General features: G+C 36.3%; 2 protein-coding genes across 4 annotated transcripts; both read right to left on the reverse strand.

The window, feature by feature from the left end:
• Positions 1–8722: 8722 nt before the first annotated feature.
• On the reverse strand, positions 8723–10109 carry LOC110026473 (myb-related protein MYBAS1-like). 3 transcript variants are annotated; one of them, XM_020727421.1, is made up of 3 exons: positions 9553–10109; positions 9369–9470; positions 8723–9209 (listed from the first exon to the last, which is right to left on the reverse strand). In XM_020727421.1, the coding sequence occupies exons 1-3, from the start codon at positions 9708–9710 to the stop codon at positions 8783–8785; spliced, it is 687 nt and encodes a 228-aa protein (XP_020583080.1). In that variant the 5' UTR covers positions 9711–10109; the 3' UTR covers positions 8723–8782. The 3 variants fall into 3 exon arrangements, with proteins under 3 accessions (XP_020583080.1, XP_020583081.1, XP_020583082.1); XM_020727422.1 differs by having other exon boundaries at positions 9369–9498; positions 9590–10108; XM_020727423.1 differs by having other exon boundaries at positions 9369–9498; positions 9648–10105.
• Positions 10110–13522: 3413 nt separating this feature from the next.
• Positions 13523–15969, reverse strand: LOC110026472 (protein UPSTREAM OF FLC-like). The gene is made up of 4 exons (XM_020727420.1): positions 15697–15969; positions 15541–15610; positions 14660–15466; positions 13523–13813 (listed from the first exon to the last, which is right to left on the reverse strand). The coding sequence occupies exons 1-4, from the start codon at positions 15932–15934 to the stop codon at positions 13612–13614; spliced, it is 1317 nt and encodes a 438-aa protein (XP_020583079.1). The 5' UTR covers positions 15935–15969; the 3' UTR covers positions 13523–13611.
• Positions 15970–16771: the final 802 nt, after the last annotated feature.

Consider the following 16771-nt stretch of genomic DNA (forward strand, 5'->3'; position numbering starts at 1 on the left):
TTAAATGCCAAACTGAGCTAGATAATAATTAAACTTAGAGTTACAATATTCACCTCATCCATCCATTCTAAGGATTTTTATAGAAGAATTTAGCTAATGTTCAGCAATACATTTAACTTTATAAAATTTAGTGAGTGTCATTTTTATGTTTAAGCATGTATACCCACGCAAAGCGAGAAAAATCATAAACAAAAAATGAGTATTTATAATTCTGATGAGAGGTGGTGGAAGAAAGACCTCAGACATTAGAGTGAATAAATTGATATCGTAGCCCTAGTTTGGGACTTGACAAAAAGTCATTTTCTATTTCTGGACACATTACATGAAGTATAGATGGTTTTGGTGCTAACGCGTTGTCAATTAGAAGCTAAACCTTGTTAAACATGACTGTGGGGATGCCCAAATTGTCTATGCCAAAGATATGAAACATGTTGAACATATATAAGGGCAAGATCTGAAGAATTGTTGTACTCAGTTAGAGGTAGTTGAACTCTGTACATCCCTTAAATGCAAGGTCCTTCAAGAAAAATATTGTTGGTCTGCACATCCTTAATTGAGCATCTGTTAACACTAAACATAATAATACAAGGGTTTTAAGTATTTAACTTATGAACCAAAAGTAAATTATAAACTAAGTTAGATTCAAAACTTTAAAAAATGTCTTGCTTTTTATTCACCACACTTATTTTTCCACTTACTCATTAAATGTGAAAAAAAAACAATTGGAAAATTGATGTTCGATGAGGTCAGCCTTTCCTGGTTTCACCGTGGGTGCGCTTTTGGGTGAATTTTAGCTCGAGAGGTAATACAAACGACAGTGAAGGGCGAAAAAAAGATAATACGTCATAATCATGAGGTGGGCCCAGTCGGCCTTTGTAGCCGCTTGGCGGATAGCTAGAAGTGAAAGTGGTGCACATGGCATTAGGTGGCACCCATGTGAGCACCCGCTCGCTCCCATTGGTCCAGATGTCGTTGTTTCCGGCATAACACGCACGTGAGGTGCGGCGTGGGAAGTGGGGTCCACACGCGTTGCCGCAGCTCCCCCGCGTCGTCAGGCACATGGAGGCCGAGGTTCGTCCCGGCCCGCAGAGTGATTTTGAGCCCCACGCCCATCTTCATGTGCGAACAAAGTTAATAAAAAAACAGAAACGTATCAATTTTTTTTATAAGCAGATAAGATGGTGGTCCACAATAAAATCTCATACTCAAAAACTCACTATTTCTCTCCCAAAAAAGTTATGAAGGTGCCGGAGCCACAAAAAACTCTTCAACAAATACTAAAAGTACAAATTTTGAGTAATGATATGAAGGCCGAGATAAAATTTTAGCAATAAATATTCAAATTTTGATGAAAAATTATCAAAAACTTAGATTTTCAATAAAATTATGGTCAAATTGACTGGCAAGACGAGATTAACCCAACTATACAAAAACTAGTCTGATCGGATTTGAATCAAGCTTAGATCAAATTGTTAAATTGTTTTTGAAAGCTTTACGGCAATAATTGGAAGGTCAAACGAATATTGGATGTGACATGTTTAATAAAATCTAGAGTCTCAACGAGACAAATCCAGTAAGCCTCATATCCCTCAATTCATGCATCATTAAGGCTATCAAATCTTCATCGAACACTGTCCGAGTAAGATGAACTCTCAGTATTGTTCGATAAAGGGGTATTTTGACTTCATTCTTTATTTGCAATTTATACTCCATAAATAGAGCTAGTCCAGAGCTTGCAGAAGTGGGAGATGCTATCATGCATACTACAATACAGATCCGTTCGACACCGTTTGTTGGAGGCAACAAATTGGGCTAGCACTGCTTTTGGTTGTCGTCGCTGCCTCGGGCCGCCGTGTCTTCTAGTCATTGCCTCTTCGACAGCGGCCTCTTCAAGCTACCATTGTTTTCAGTCACTAACGTCTCGGAAGTATAAACAAGCCGAACACAATCAGTGATATGCTTTAACGAGTAGAACGTGAGCTATGCCGAGGCTCTCATTTCTTTGGCTCATTTACACCACTAATCTCAATCATTAATTTTGCCTATCAATAAAACAAACAATGGTGATCAATTGCTTATATTTACTTTTTTTTAATGAACTCAACTATTTTAAAGTTATCTAAAGTTATTCATATTTATGAGAAATTTATATTGACTTAGTAGCACGAATTATCATTTATTCCATATTAAAAAAGTATTAGAGCCTAACTATCCGACTTGTAAAAATTGACGCACATGGTTTGGTTTATTCATAAGAAAGCAAGACAGTATGATACAATGTTTTTAGAATCTATGTCAAATCTAGAAAAAAGTGAGGGGCACTTTGTCAATATTTTTAGCATTAACGCCCCTAGCTTCTTTGCCATGTTTGAAACTTGTTATGTTTTGAAAATGATAAGATTCTCTCGTACAAAAGAAAATGAACAGTAGTTCTTAATATTATGCTGTTTCTATTGTCTCTTATTTAGGAGAATTATTATTTGTGGCGACCACATATCCGGACAACATTCTAAATAGTCCACAACAACGGATATATGGTCAGCGACACGTAATAATTCTCCTACTTGGTTGCCAGTGTGTTAACGGCCCTAATCGAGCTCTGGCTAACCTTAGCTTGAGCTTGAGCTTTGATTAATTAATCAAGTTTGAGCTCAAGCTAGAGCTTATGTTTACGAGTTTGAATCGATTTGTTTATTATATAAAAATAATAATACTATTGATTCAAGATAGTATTATAATAAAATAACAAATAGAATAACCAAATTAGGAGAGGGATAATAAAAAGCCACGTAATATAAAATACAAACTATTAGTTCTTTAAATATTTTGAATACTATAAAGATGAAAACTTACATTTTAAGATATTTTGAGTATATTTTATAATAATATATTTTTTAATGAATTGATTCACGAGCTAACTAGTCATGTTGAAGCTGCATGATCATGATTTGTTAACTCATCGACCACAATTCTACATTATTTATGAAACTGGCTCACTTGCTCCCCTAGTCCTAATCAATTTGAATGCATTATTACACACACACAAATATATATATCTATATATAGACGCATGCCTCTAAAAGCAGTGACCGCAGTACGGATAATCGATCCGAAGCGGTGCGTGTCTTCCATCATTTGCCTGACCACATTTTCTTCGGCCGCACGCCAAGTGTTCGTCAAATTTCCTGAACTGGTATTTCTTCCGACTCGCGGAGCTACTTAATTGAATGGAGCGATGTTGGAGCACGAGGACAGTTGCTTTGTCTGAGATCTGGAGTACGTTTATTGGTGAAATCTTATCTTCATCTCTGCAGATCCAGAAGCTGTTGCGTTGTGTTCTTAAGACCTTCTGCCATGCAATTTCTCTGAACCCTGGGGTTCAGACTGATAATTTTTATACATTTTATTGTTCTTACATTCTTCAATACTATCAAATAATGGTATTATCGCATCATTATGAAAATGTTACCACCCAGTTCTTAGAGTTGTAGCCTTCATAGATTGATGCTTGGAAGTATATTTGGCAGTAAAAGCATAAAACAATATTAGTGCATTTACATACATACCTTGTTGCGAGAGATAAAAGATATCACTTGATGTGGTATATATACATAAATCAAACAGGAGAACGACCAACGACGAAGCAAAAAATAGAACGAGAAAAATTTTACACCAGAAAACAGTAACACAGCGGAACACAGATTTACGTTTTTTGGCAAATTGCCTACGTCCATGGAGTTGCAGAAGATTTTACTACTTGAGGAATTTACACCAATCAATTATCTCGACTTACAAAAAGAATCTTTCACTTCGTTACTCTTTCTTCTTCTCTCTCTGTTATTCTCTCTTTACACCGAGATACAACAAAAAAACTCTACACTGAGATATACCAAAGAAGATAAGTTTACAAGAGAAATAAACCTAACTTCTCTTGTGCTACAAGCCACCAAGAAGAAGCCAAGAGAGAACAATCTTTTTTTTCTTCCTTCACCGCAAGGAACTACTTCTTGCACTTTCATTCTTTCTATCATGAGGGAACCCGAAGAAGAAAACCATGACTTCGTTAACCATAGGAGAGTCATCCGAAGTCTTTTATCCCGAACAGAAAGGGAGCAAAGGGATGCTTTGCTTCACAGGAGGGAGCGGTTGGTGTAACCGTAAGGTCGCAGTCGTGCGATTGGAATAGCGGGAGCGGAAGCGGGAAGCGCCGATTTGCGATTGAATATGAGCGAGAGATCACGATCTCTCGCGATCGGGAGAGCGAGAGCAGGAGGGGGTCCAAACCGGGCTCCACACTAACAAATCTCTCACTTAGAGACAGATACACCACCTACAACATCTCCTTCCTCGAACTGATATCCTCCACTGGTGGGGTCGCCCATTTCTTCAAACATGAATCCTCCATCTTGACTCCTTCACTATGAATCTTCCACCTCTGCAACTCAAAGTCTCTGTCTTCAAAAGACCCACTAGAGTTGTGCACAACTTCAATTTCTCAAGAGTAACACCCCCAGTCAACATTTTAGCAGGGTTCAAATAGTCTTGAACCTCCAAGTTATTTCTTGGATTACTCTTGTCTCTGCTTACAACTCCGACTGCATGAACAATATCATGCCTCTGTTGAAAGCCTCTTCCAACATGTCTAGTATTGTACCTCTTACCGCCATCAAGCTCAGTCTTCACCTAGTACATCCACTTGTTGTGTATTATCTTCTTCCTTGGTGGAAGTTCCGCCTTGTACCTCTTACCGCCATCAAGCTCAGTCTTCACCTAGTACATCCACTTGTTGTGTATTATCTTCTTCCTTGGTGGAAGTTCCGCCTGCTCCCACTTGCTCGAATTTTCATCTTGCAATATTTCTTCATTGCTCTATGGTTCTCCACCATATGTCTATGGAACAATAGGAATGACTGTCCCGGACCCACTATCCTCTTCACTTCCATCATCAACAAAACTATAAACTGCCAGCAATAGTGCATCATGTACTTCTTCAGATACCACATTTGCGATAACATTCTCCATATTATTGAGATTCCTGCAGTTCATCTTTATATGGTCAGCATTGCCACAATTCCAGCAGGTTGCCTGCTGACCAGACTTTGATTTTGATATCCCTTTATTTGAGTTCCTATCTTGTGATCTTCATCTGAAATCAACATTCAGTACCGAAAGCAAACTTGAGATATCGTCAGAATCTTTTCTGCGCACCTCCTGAGCAAAAATCAAATCACGAATATCATCCGTTTCAATTTAGATTTACCTGCAAAATTTATCTGCAGAACTGCTAACTGTAATCCTCATGGCTTCTCAACTATTTGGCAACAATGCCAACAATATCAGCGCACATATCTCATCATCAAAATAAATTTCAACAAACGTCAATTGATTTTTGATAGTATTAAAATTATTCAGGTGTTGAGCAACAAAATTACCGTCTACCATTTTCAAATTGAATAACTTCTTTATCAAGTACACATTTTTATTCACCGATGGCTTTTCATACATATCTGATAAGACTGTCATAAGATCTGCAATAGTCCTCTCATTGACTATGTTGTGTGCAACGGACCTTGATAGGGTCAATCGAATAACCCCCAGAACTTGTCGATCCAATAAATTTCATTCGGTCTTATCCATTCTTTCAGGTATTTTCTCCAATAACGGAAGATGGAGTTTTTTTTCCATAGAAGTAGTCATCTATCTGCATTCTACAATAACCAAAATCCGTGCATCAATTTTCTCGATCCCTGAAACCTTCACTTCATCTTTAGTCATCATTCTTCCTCAGATCTGAACAAATCTCTGATATCAGGTGTTGCGAGAGATAGATATACCAGTTGATGTGGTATATATATAATATAAATCAAACAGGAGAACGATCAACGACGAAGCGAAAAATAGAGCGAGAAAAAATTCACACCAGAAAACAGTAACACATCGGAACACACAAATTTACGTAGTTCGGCAAATTGCCTACGTCCACAAATTTGCTGAGGATTTTGCTACTTGAGGAATTTACATTAGTCGATCACTTCGACTTACAAGAGGAATCTCTCACTTCGTTGCTCTCTCTTCTTCTTTCTCTACACCGAGATACACCGAAGAAACTCTACTCTGAGATACACCGAAAAAGATAAACTTACGAGAGAAATAAACCCAATTTCTCTTTTGCCACAAACCACCAAGAAGAAGCCAAGGGAGAACAATCTTCTTATTCTTTTTTCTTCTTCCTTCACCGCAAGGAACTAATTCTTGCATTTTTCTTCCTTCTATCCTGAGGAAGCTCGAAGAAGAAAACCGTGACTTCGTTAACCGTAGGAAAGCCATCCGAAGCCTTTTATCATGAACAGAAATGGAGCGAATGGATGCTTCGCTTCACAGGCGGGAGCGGTTGGCGTAACCATAAGGTCGTAGTCGCGCGATCAGAAGAGCGGGAGCGGAAGCGTGAAGCGCCGATTCGCGATCGAATAGGAGCGAGATCGCGATCTCTCGCGATTGGGAGAGCGAGAGCGGGAGGGGGCCCAAACCGGGCTCCACACTAACAGACCTCCCCATTCTTATGTATTTACATATCAGTTGCATGGCAGACAAAATTTATTTTGTTTTGAGATTACTGTTGGACTGGTTGATTTGAGCTTAGTGTTGAGTTGATTTGATTTGGACAATTAGTTCATATTTGAAACGTAGAAAAATCATAGTTCTTGAAGCATTCCAATAGTGTAGATTCAGAGGACAGTTTCGTTGTCTGACCATCGTTACTCGGAGATCACAAAATTATGAATTTTGGCACTCTTGATCGAATGACTCGAGACTAATCCAAAATTTGTACTACTAATGAGATGTTTCTGTATACAAAAAAGTATCTTAAAACAAAAATTAGCACATTAATAAGGTTTTCCCTAATTGTAAGCCAATCTAGAGGCAATTATGAGGGAAGAAGAGATGGGATTTAGATTTGGATGTGGAGAAAATATTGGGAGATAATATTGGATGTTATCCTATCATTGTAATTAGCTAAGCATTATTGGTATGTTCTTCAGCAATAAGAAAATCATTGGATGAATTATATAATATTCTTGTTACTTTTAATGTACTGCTTGGTGCATAACATTTGTTCCAATTTGTAGCAACAGTAGATAAAGAATGGTTGAGCTCATCCTCCATATGATGCTCTAGTTAGTGATTACCTAACTTTGACTCTTGCAGTGGAAATTCAGTGATTTTTTTTTTTTTTGGGTGCATGCTTACAATACGCTCATGATGTGATAGCTTATTAATTATGTTTTTAATTCTTGTAGCTTTGGGTAATGTTGATCTCATGTATTACATTTAACTATCCATATGTATTTAACAAAATACATTCTGAATATGAAACTGAGAAAGAAATGAGCGCGAATAAAATTTATTTGTTGTCAGTGCATAAAATTTTGTCTTGATTATTTGCATGGGGGGACAGAATGGTCTTAGACTATGTGAAAGATCAATTTATGTTCGAGATTATTTAAATAGGGACTTAAGCTTTGATTTGGGATTGGTTTTGTAGCGTTTAGATTAGTTTTGAGAAGCAGAACTACTTCCCAGCAAAGGTGGAAGGGCTGGAAGGCACTGAGGAGCAGACCGTTTCCTTATCACTCATTTTGTCCAACTTTCCTATCATTACCACTAATATCACTTTTAGTTAACTAATAACAGCAATCCTTGTCCACCATTGAATTGAGGCTGGCCACTTTATCCCTCCATTTAAATACATCGGGATGAAAAGGCCAACTCTCCACTTGTGCTCAGGAAAGTTGGATTGGATGATAAGATTGATCATGATAAGAGTGCATGTTGATGATATATGAAGTTGATTACCATTATAAGATTATAAAAATAGCCTTGTAGTGGTGATTATCAGGTTCTTATTATACAACCATGCCCCAACTTCTATAGCCATCATAATGATTATTAAATAAGATGATGACGATGATGATGATTCATGCTGTCGTTGCATAAAAAAAAACACCTCGCTCCCAAGAACTGATCTGGATCCGTAACCGATGTTCTTAAAATTGTAAGTGGTACACACACCTTACTGTTAGACTCAATCTTATGTGAATATAATGAAAATATTATCGAAGAGACCAGACACCGAGACTTAGTAATTACATATGGGAGCCCCCCCATAATGAGTGGTGACACTATGAGAATCCTTCCGTTATTGAGCTTGGCTTAACCATAGTACAAGTGCCAAGACTCACGGGTGCGTTAATCACATAAACCATTGGATCCAATCAAATTTGGATGTGGTATTCGTGCGCTTAGTCTAGTTTTCAACCCAAGCATTTAAACTTATATAAATGGCTGACTACTTGGTATATTTATGCCAATATTTTTTTGTGTATAGGATGTGGGACTAAATGCCTTAATAGGAAAAACAAATATCGCTAAACCAAAATCTTAAGGCTATTAGTTAATGTCATTCTTTAAGATTCTGCCTCTATCCATTAAGCACATATAACCATCAATTAGCAAGAACATCTATTTTATAATCCCGATGAAAACTTATGGATTAACAACATAGAATGGAAATTCCCTGAAACAAAGTTGCCTTGACTCTTTCCTTTCTAAACATATAGTATATGATCAAGCACACATAGCTAAGATAGAAAATGGCCATAATTAACTATTAACTTCTTACGCAATTACAATGCATAGTGACCCTTAATTTTACAAAGAGTCATAGTTTCCTAATTTGCTAATAGAATTTCACTTATATGAACAGAACCAAAGGAGGGGAGATTCAATACTTTAAAAACAAGAAATCATTCGTTGTCACAACGTTGCTGAACTCATTGTCATCAATCATCCATAGATCATCAACAAAGTACTCCCGGACAGGAGAGGTCATCACCTGAGGATTATCACATGAGAAGTTGCAGAGCTCATCCGTGCACCGGTTTAAGCTCGAGTCATCGCTGGCCTCCAAGGAGGCAATATCATTCCATATCTGTTCCATAGGACACACTTTAGCAGCATCTTCATCTTCTCTGGGTCCGGTTTCTGCCATCAAAGGCTCGCTGTGAGAAGAAACACAATTTGAAATTGTTGAAGCTGAGGGAGAAGATTTTGTCTTCCTCTCCTGTGCCATCTTTCTCATGTGTGTTCTCCAGTAATTTTTAATCTCATTATCAGTTCGACCCGGAAGCCGTCGAGCTATTCGAGACCACCTACAGCCAAACCTTCATATTGATCACTATTCGAGCCATTGATCATAGTGAGGTAAAAAAGAAAGCTTTTTGATGTGATAAAGATTTCAACCAGTTCAATGGAATAGTATATAATCTAAGCGCAAGAGGAGTTATAATAGTTCTAAAATAAAATCAAACCTATTGCCCCATTCAGAGTGGAGCTCAACAATGAGACTTTCTTCCTGTGGCGTCATGCGGCCATGCTTGAGGCCAGGTTGAAGGTAATTAAACCACCGCAACCTGCAGCTCTTTCCAGTTCTGTTAAGACCTGCAAAAGATGAAAAAAAAACAACCTTTTTTTGTTTAAACAAGGTAGCTCCACCTGAAACCTACGTAGTAGCCCCCGCCACCACTCAAACCTGACACCTTTGCTATGAAATCCCAACGACGTTCACCGAACAAGCTCACAAAGCATACCAGTTGCAGGTCTTCCTGCTCCGTCCATGGTCCTTTGCGCTTCTCTTCGCTCACCACCACCATCAACCTCTGGTTTGGGATTTTCTGGAAGAAGATTGTTCTTCTCCTCCTCTGCTTAGAGCCACCTTGCAACTTTGTTTCTAATGGAGGATTAGTAGAATGCCTGCTTTGGGTGCGTTTTTACTTTCGGATTTATAGGGACGAGAGGTGGATGGGTGATGTCATGAGTAGTGGAATTTCATAGTGTATACAGCTTATCATTAGTGATTCTTATGGCGAACGCACTTATCTTTTCTCAGATTTTTGTTAAATTTGCATTTGCATCTGCATCAGATGCAGAGTTATAGTTTTATTTTATATGATTTTTTGTAATTTCTTTGTGCTGCCACTTGCCAAGATAGAAACACGTGAGGTTCCCAGCCATCTTTGTTTTGCTGAAGAGAGACACTACAATACCACTTCTTTCGTCACTGTTAGTTATATGCCCCCATTTTTTTTTTGGATCCACTTTAGTTTTTTTTTTTATAATTTAAAATATGTTCAGTTTGTGTAGTTTTTATATAGTTTTAATTTTTTAAATAAATTAATTTATTTTTATAACATTCAAAACAAATAATAGTTATGTGGAGTATAATAAATTCAAAATATTAAATATATTTTATTTCAAATCAAAATATAAACAAAATTAAATCAAGAAAAGAAAAAAATATTGCACTTAATATTTCTTTTAGTTACTTTAGAATGTAGAAACTTGCTCTGTTTAGGTATATGGTGGGAATGTCATTAGTATTAGTTTTGGGTAAAGTTGTCAAAATTTGACCTTATATGTAAACTTGACTTGAAAATTTTGAGTTTGAGTTGACACGATTAGTTTACAAGTCAGGTTTGGGTCAATGATATTAACATGTTGCAGCATTTTTAGGTTGGATTCAGGTTGACCAACCAATTTGAAATTGATCTAAATTTGACTTGCTAATAAACGAACTGATTTGTATTGACCTATCAATCCAAAATTGACCCGATAGTTGCTATTTTGGCCTTTTTTTTTAAATTAGGTTTGGGTTATGTCAGTTCTAAATCCATCCTGAGAACCCAATTTGATACCAATAGATTCAAGGCAGTAGTTAATTGCACTTTTCTTATACATGAATCAGGAACATAAAAATATGTTGTATTCCTTGATATAATTGTAAAAAGAAATTAAATTAAAAGACAAAAATAAAATTATTTTTATGAATAAAACTCAAGATTTCAAATTTTGAGACATTCATGAATAAACAAATATTATGTGGGATAAAGTAACAAACACTATTAAACAAGTAGCAAAAGATGTGCTTGGGGAATCAAAAGAAAAATTTTTTATAAATAAAAATAGTTGGTGGTGGAATAATAATGTGTAACAAAAGATAAAATATAAGAAGTTATGTTATACAAATTGGTTTAAATGTAAAAGCTTAGAGCACTGGGAAAAATATCAAACGGTCCACAGGGAGTCCAAAAGAACTATCTGTGATGCTAAAAATTCTGCTTTTAATACTCTTTATAATATATCAGATATTAAAGAGGGTGAAAAATATATGTATAAACTAGCCAAACAAAGAGAAAAGAAAAGTAAAGATTTAACTCAAGTAAAGTGTATTAAAGATGAAAATCAAAAAGTACTTTTCTTAGAAAAAGATATTCAACATAGGTGGGTGAGTTACTTTGATAAATTTTTTAATGAAGTTTCTGAAAATACGATCGACCTTAGTGATTTTAATATCGTGAATAATAATAAAACGTTTCATTTTTACCGTCGCATTAGTAAAAAAGAAGTTGATGAGACTTTAAAGAAAACAAATGGTGCAAAGTCTGTAGGACCTAATGATATCCGAATTGAAGTGTGGAAATATTTAGGAGATTTGAGAGTTTCTTGGTTTACTAAACTCTTTAATATTATTTTAAAAACTAAAAAGATGCCTGAGGAGTGGAGGAAGAGCATTTTGGTTCCCATTTTTAAGAATAAAGGGGATGCACAACAGTGTGCAAATTATAGAGGAATTAAGTTGATGTGTCATACTTTAAAGTTATGGGAGAGGGTACTTGAACATATGTCAAGACACATCACTAAGATTTATCATAATCAATTTGGATTTATGTCCATCCTTTGGAGATTTCTTGAGAAAAAAGGCATTGAAGTGACTTATATTCAATTAAATAAAGATATGTATACTAGAGTTGTTACTTGTGTTCAAACAAAAGTAGGATTAACCAAATATGTTTTTTATTTCTATTGGAATACATCAGGGATAGACTTTAAACACATGTTTTTTCTTTAGTTATAGATGGTCTTATTAATCCTTTATAGGAGTATGTACCTTGGTGTATGCTTTTTGTTGATGATATCCTTGTCATGGATAAAACAAGAGAAAAAACCCAGGAAAAACTTGAATAATGGAGGTCTACATTGAGTCTAAAGGCCTTCATTTAAGTAGAACTAAAACTGAATACATGGAATGTAATTTTAGTAGGAAAAGCTCTAGTGACAGGAGTGTGACTTTGGGTGATCAAATTATTAAAAGGTTTGAACGATTTAGATATCTTGGGTCCGTTGTTCAAAGCGATGGTGATATAGATGGGGATGTTAATAGTAGAATTCAAGTTGGTTGGTTGAAGTGGAGGAATGCTTTGGGCCTTTTATGTGATAGAAAAGTACCGCTTAGACCGAAAGGAAAATTTTATAAGACTGTGGCGAGACCTGCAATACCCTATGGCATTGAATGTTAGCCTTTAAAAGAGAAGCATAATAATAAGTTAAGTGTTGCCGAGATGAGAATGATTAGGTGGATAAGTGGCTTTACACTTAGAGACAAAATGCAAAATGAATATATGGTTGGTGTAGCTGGTGTAGCTCCTGTGACGAACAAAACTAGAGAAAGTCGTCTTAGATAGTTTGGTCACATTAAACGTCGACAATCTGAAGGTCCGATTAGGAGAGTAGATGTTTTAGATGCAACTTGTGTTAAGAAAGGCAGAGGTAGACCTAAGAAGACTTGGGCTTATTGTATAAAAAATGATCTCGGGCTTATTGTATAAAAAATGATATTGTATAAAAAATGATCTCAATTTACTATAACTAAATGAAAATATGACACAAAATAGGACGCAATGGAGAAAAGGCATTCATGTAGCCGACTCCACGTAGTAGGATTAAGGCTTTGTTGTTGTTGTATTTTTTTGGGTTGGATGCAATTAAAAATATATATATAATTTAAATTCTATGCATACCTTCAAAAATTGCTTTAAAATGATGATTTTATTTTCAAAAATAAAAAAAAGGCCTGAAGCTGATATCCTCATTTTTATAGATATTTTATAGTTTTACGGTTTGATAAAAAAAAACAAAAAAAATAAATTCTTGATAATTGAAAGATAAAAATAAGAAATATTTAAAAATTGATAGAAAATAGAATTGGAGAGGAGAGTCCAGTTGAAGGAAATAGAAGAATAGCTTTCCAATCTATTCACATGCCCAAGTACAGTTAGAAAGGAGTATAAATTATTCACATAACCCAACTACAGTTAGAAAGGAGTATAAATTGATAGCCAGCATAAGACTAGATTATTACAGTCTAAGTACAGTAATTAAGCCATAATTAGGAAGCCTAAATAAGTGGGTCAGTTAACTTCGTTATTAAAAATAATAGGTCATAACTATTATATTCTGAAAAAGGGCATTTCGCATGTCCTGACGGTCACTCACGAGATGCCACATCATCCATAATTAACATGTAATCAAATATCAAACATTTAAATTTAAATTTTTATATTTCTAACACTCAAATCTTTAATATGCACGTAAATGTTCCATTTTTTTTCTATGAATAAGTAATGCCATATGTTGTAATTAAAAATAAAAGTTCGTCGTAGAAAAATAAAATAAAAAGAGAAGTGCCGTTACATTCCCAAGTCCTCCACACCTGGTTCACGGATATTGTCCCTCACCCACACGCGTAGGTTTCTCCTCCTCGTCGCCCTCCTTCATCTTGCTTCCAGTGCTTGCTAGGTTTCGCACATCGTTAATCCGCTTGGTTCCCTCCCTGCCCATCGCCTTTGGCTTCCTGGGAATGCACTTGGCTCGAACGCCGCCCACCTCCTTCTCCACCACCTCCAATGCATTCACACTCCTGCAATAAATATCTGAATTCGATAACAAGATACAGAAATGATTGAAATAACTCACTTTATCACCTAACTCATGTTGATTTTAAACCATCAATCAAATCGATCAACCAAAACTAAACAAAATCAATTCATTCGGTTCACATCAATTTTAAAATCAGAAATTTACATTTTTAGCACTTAACTCTTATGCATTTACATATCTCCCACTAAAATTTTAATTTTTATAAACATGATCTATGTATCAAAATGTGGGTTTCACTGTCAAAAAATATGACTTAAATTTGCATAAGAATTAGGTGTTTTTTACGTAAATTTCCCTTTTAAAATTTAAGTTGGAAATTCCAAAATGATAATATAAATTGATTTGTTCCATAAGAAAATAATTATTCATGCTTTGATTCAATTTGACTAGCTTCCATTAATGAATACCTAAGAAGACTTTTTGTAGAATATATTATTAGTTAATCTTCCATTTTCCATCGGCCAATATCTTCATGTATAAACTAATTCATAGTAATTCATTTTTATTTATTTATATTAAATTTAGTTAAATTTAAATAAAAACAAATCCTTTTTATGCAAAGCTATAAATTGAACTGAACCCTAGCAAAAAAAAATTGATTTTTTTGTTTTATTTGATTTGCTGGAACCAAGAGAACCCGCCAAAAAGGGAACGTCGTTTTCCCCGTTATATACCCATGTGACAGAGCAACCCACCATACAAATCAAATCTGATACGACTCAACAATCATCATAGACTCTCCTGGCTACGATTTGAAATCCACGTAAGCAACAATGCCATGATCCGTTGATCAGACGGCTGAAAGTTAGTTGTTTAAGCAGCTTACCTCTGAGCACTGTACGACGAGGAACGCTTTAGCGTGGGGAAGTCCGCAGACTCATCGCCCCCATCACTCTTCTTCTTCGTCTCCGCCAAACTGCCGCTATAGTACTCCTCCTCAGCAGCCCTCAAGCCCGAAATGCCCATCAGACCCTTCATTTCCCTAAACTCCTGATCATCCAAGGAAGCGCCACGTTGGAGAACTGTACGGTACGGCTGGGCCAGCGAGAACGAGCCGCACGATATCAGGTGCATTACAACCGTCGATGCCGACGCCCGAAAACGACCGGAATGGCAATTTCCGCCTCTGGTTGCGGCGGAGGTGGCGGCAGCGCTCATGATGCTTCCGTCGGTTTTGATCAGAGTCTCGAGAGTCTCCGGGCTTGACGAAGATGGAGGCGGCGAGATCTCATCACAGCCGAGCTCTGTTCTATGGTTTTCTTCTTGCCGTCCGACCAACAATCGGTCACCCTCATCGTCCTTCGCTTGAGCTCGCCGACGTCGGCGTTTGTCTTCTGTCTGCGTGGCTGCGTCCGCGTTCACGGCGGAGGCCGCCGTCAGATCGGTCTTGTAGACTTTGTACTCTCCAAGATCGAGAGATCTGGAGCTCCACATCGTGTTCCTCCGTCTAATCGGCATGAAACCCACATCCGATTTAGGGGTGTGTTGAGATTCCGACATTTCCTGCGGTTTCTGAGAGGAGGATAAGCCATGGAGAAGCTCGGATCCTTTGAGTATGTACTCGTTCCCGTGCACCGGGTGGATAAGATCGTCATCAGAGAGATCGTGCCATACGAATGCGTTCTTATAGTTCCTAAAATCACATCTCGAAAACAAATAAGCAGGGCAATCAAGAAGATAATGCGAAAAAAAAGAAGGCGAATCTACCTCTTAGCAGACCAAGAATACATGCTCGCCATACCCTTCCCTCGAAGAAAATCAAGGCGATTAAGCACATCTATGGATGAAAAACAACAAGAAGGTAAGATTACATAAATCCAATTTCCGGAATACGAAGCGGATCATCCGAATCGTTCAACGTACCTCTGAGATGGAGTCCCCTTGCAGAGGAAAGTGTTACCTCCATGAAATGAGGGTGCTCTAGCTGACCACTTCGGGAGAGATAGTACACAACTGGAACCTTACATCTGCTTTTCGGCTCCTTCCACGCCATCGATCTCTCCGTGCTCCTCATTGTGTCCCCCATTGTTGAAGCAGAAAGGATTTGAAAAGCGGCAGAGCGGGGAGATTCAAAAGGCTGATGCCGGGGACGAAGGGGCATTTACATACATGCCACAAAATTCTTATGTATTTATATATTTAAAACCTAATCTTTTGGATCCGCTTTTGCAATACTCAAATTAATTATTATTATCACTAACACCATTTTTTTTTCATACATAATTAAAATGGCATAAATGTAATAATTAAAATTTTTCATACACAAACAAAATAACATGAACCTAACAATCAAAAATTAGATATTAAATATATAAATAAATATAAATTATGTGACATGTATGTAAATTATATATAAAAAAAAGAGCATTTACATACACACAACACAAATTTTATGTATTTATATATCTAACATAAAAATTTTATTTTTAATATTTATATCACTCAAAATTTTTATTTTAAATTAAAAATATCAATATTTTAATTTTTAAAAATTAAAATATATAATTTTTAAGTTTGGATAAGATGTTATTTATATATAAAACTTGAAATATGGATATTGAATATGGAGTAAAGTGTTAAAATAATTATTAATTAATTAGATGAGGTTATTTTAGAGTTTGTAGAAGTGTCAAAATAATATTTAACTTAAATATTTTTTTATGGAGATTATTTCAACCTAAATTAGAAGGAAGCCAAGTCATGTGAGCGGGGGATCACTGTGGGGCCAGCTGAGTGATGTAAGGCCTGCATTTTTTGGGTTTACGCATAAAGATCAAATTTGTCACGTGAGTTTTTTCTCAATTCATTTCTTTTAATGATAAATAAAATAGATATTCTTCAGAGATAAATCTGTAAGGACTAATTTATTTATTCCTAAATAGCTATTAGGAATGTTCAAATCCTGCTTCAGCACCGTTTTAATTAAATTTAAGGAGGT

The sequence above is a fragment of the Phalaenopsis equestris genome, unplaced genomic scaffold (genome assembly GCF_001263595.1).
Source record: "Phalaenopsis equestris unplaced genomic scaffold, ASM126359v1 Scaffold000372, whole genome shotgun sequence".
Lineage (NCBI taxonomy): Eukaryota > Viridiplantae > Streptophyta > Magnoliopsida > Asparagales > Orchidaceae > Phalaenopsis > Phalaenopsis equestris.

Excerpts from the sequence above, each read along its gene's own strand:
- LOC110026473 (XM_020727421.1), bottom strand. The coding sequence starts at position 9,710 with ATGGTGGTGGTGAGCGAAGAGAAGCGCAAAGGACCATGGACGGAGCAG. Across the intron at positions 9,471-9,552 it reads GGCTACTACGTAGGTTTCAG|GTTGCGGTGGTTTAATTACC; the intron begins GTGGAGCTACCT and ends AAAGAGCTGCAG. Across the intron at positions 9,210-9,368 it reads CACTCTGAATGGGGCAATAG|GTGGTCTCGAATAGCTCGAC; the intron begins GTTTGATTTTAT and ends GTTTGGCTGTAG.
- LOC110026472 (XM_020727420.1), bottom strand. The coding sequence starts at position 15,934 with ATGCCCCTTCGTCCCCGGCATCAGCCTTTTGAATCTCCCCGCTCTGCC. Across the intron at positions 15,467-15,540 it reads TATTCTTGGTCTGCTAAGAG|GAACTATAAGAACGCATTCG; the intron begins GTAGATTCGCCT and ends ATGTGATTTTAG. Across the intron at positions 13,814-14,659 it reads TCGTCGTACAGTGCTCAGAG|GAGTGTGAATGCATTGGAGG; the intron begins GTAAGCTGCTTA and ends TATTTATTGCAG.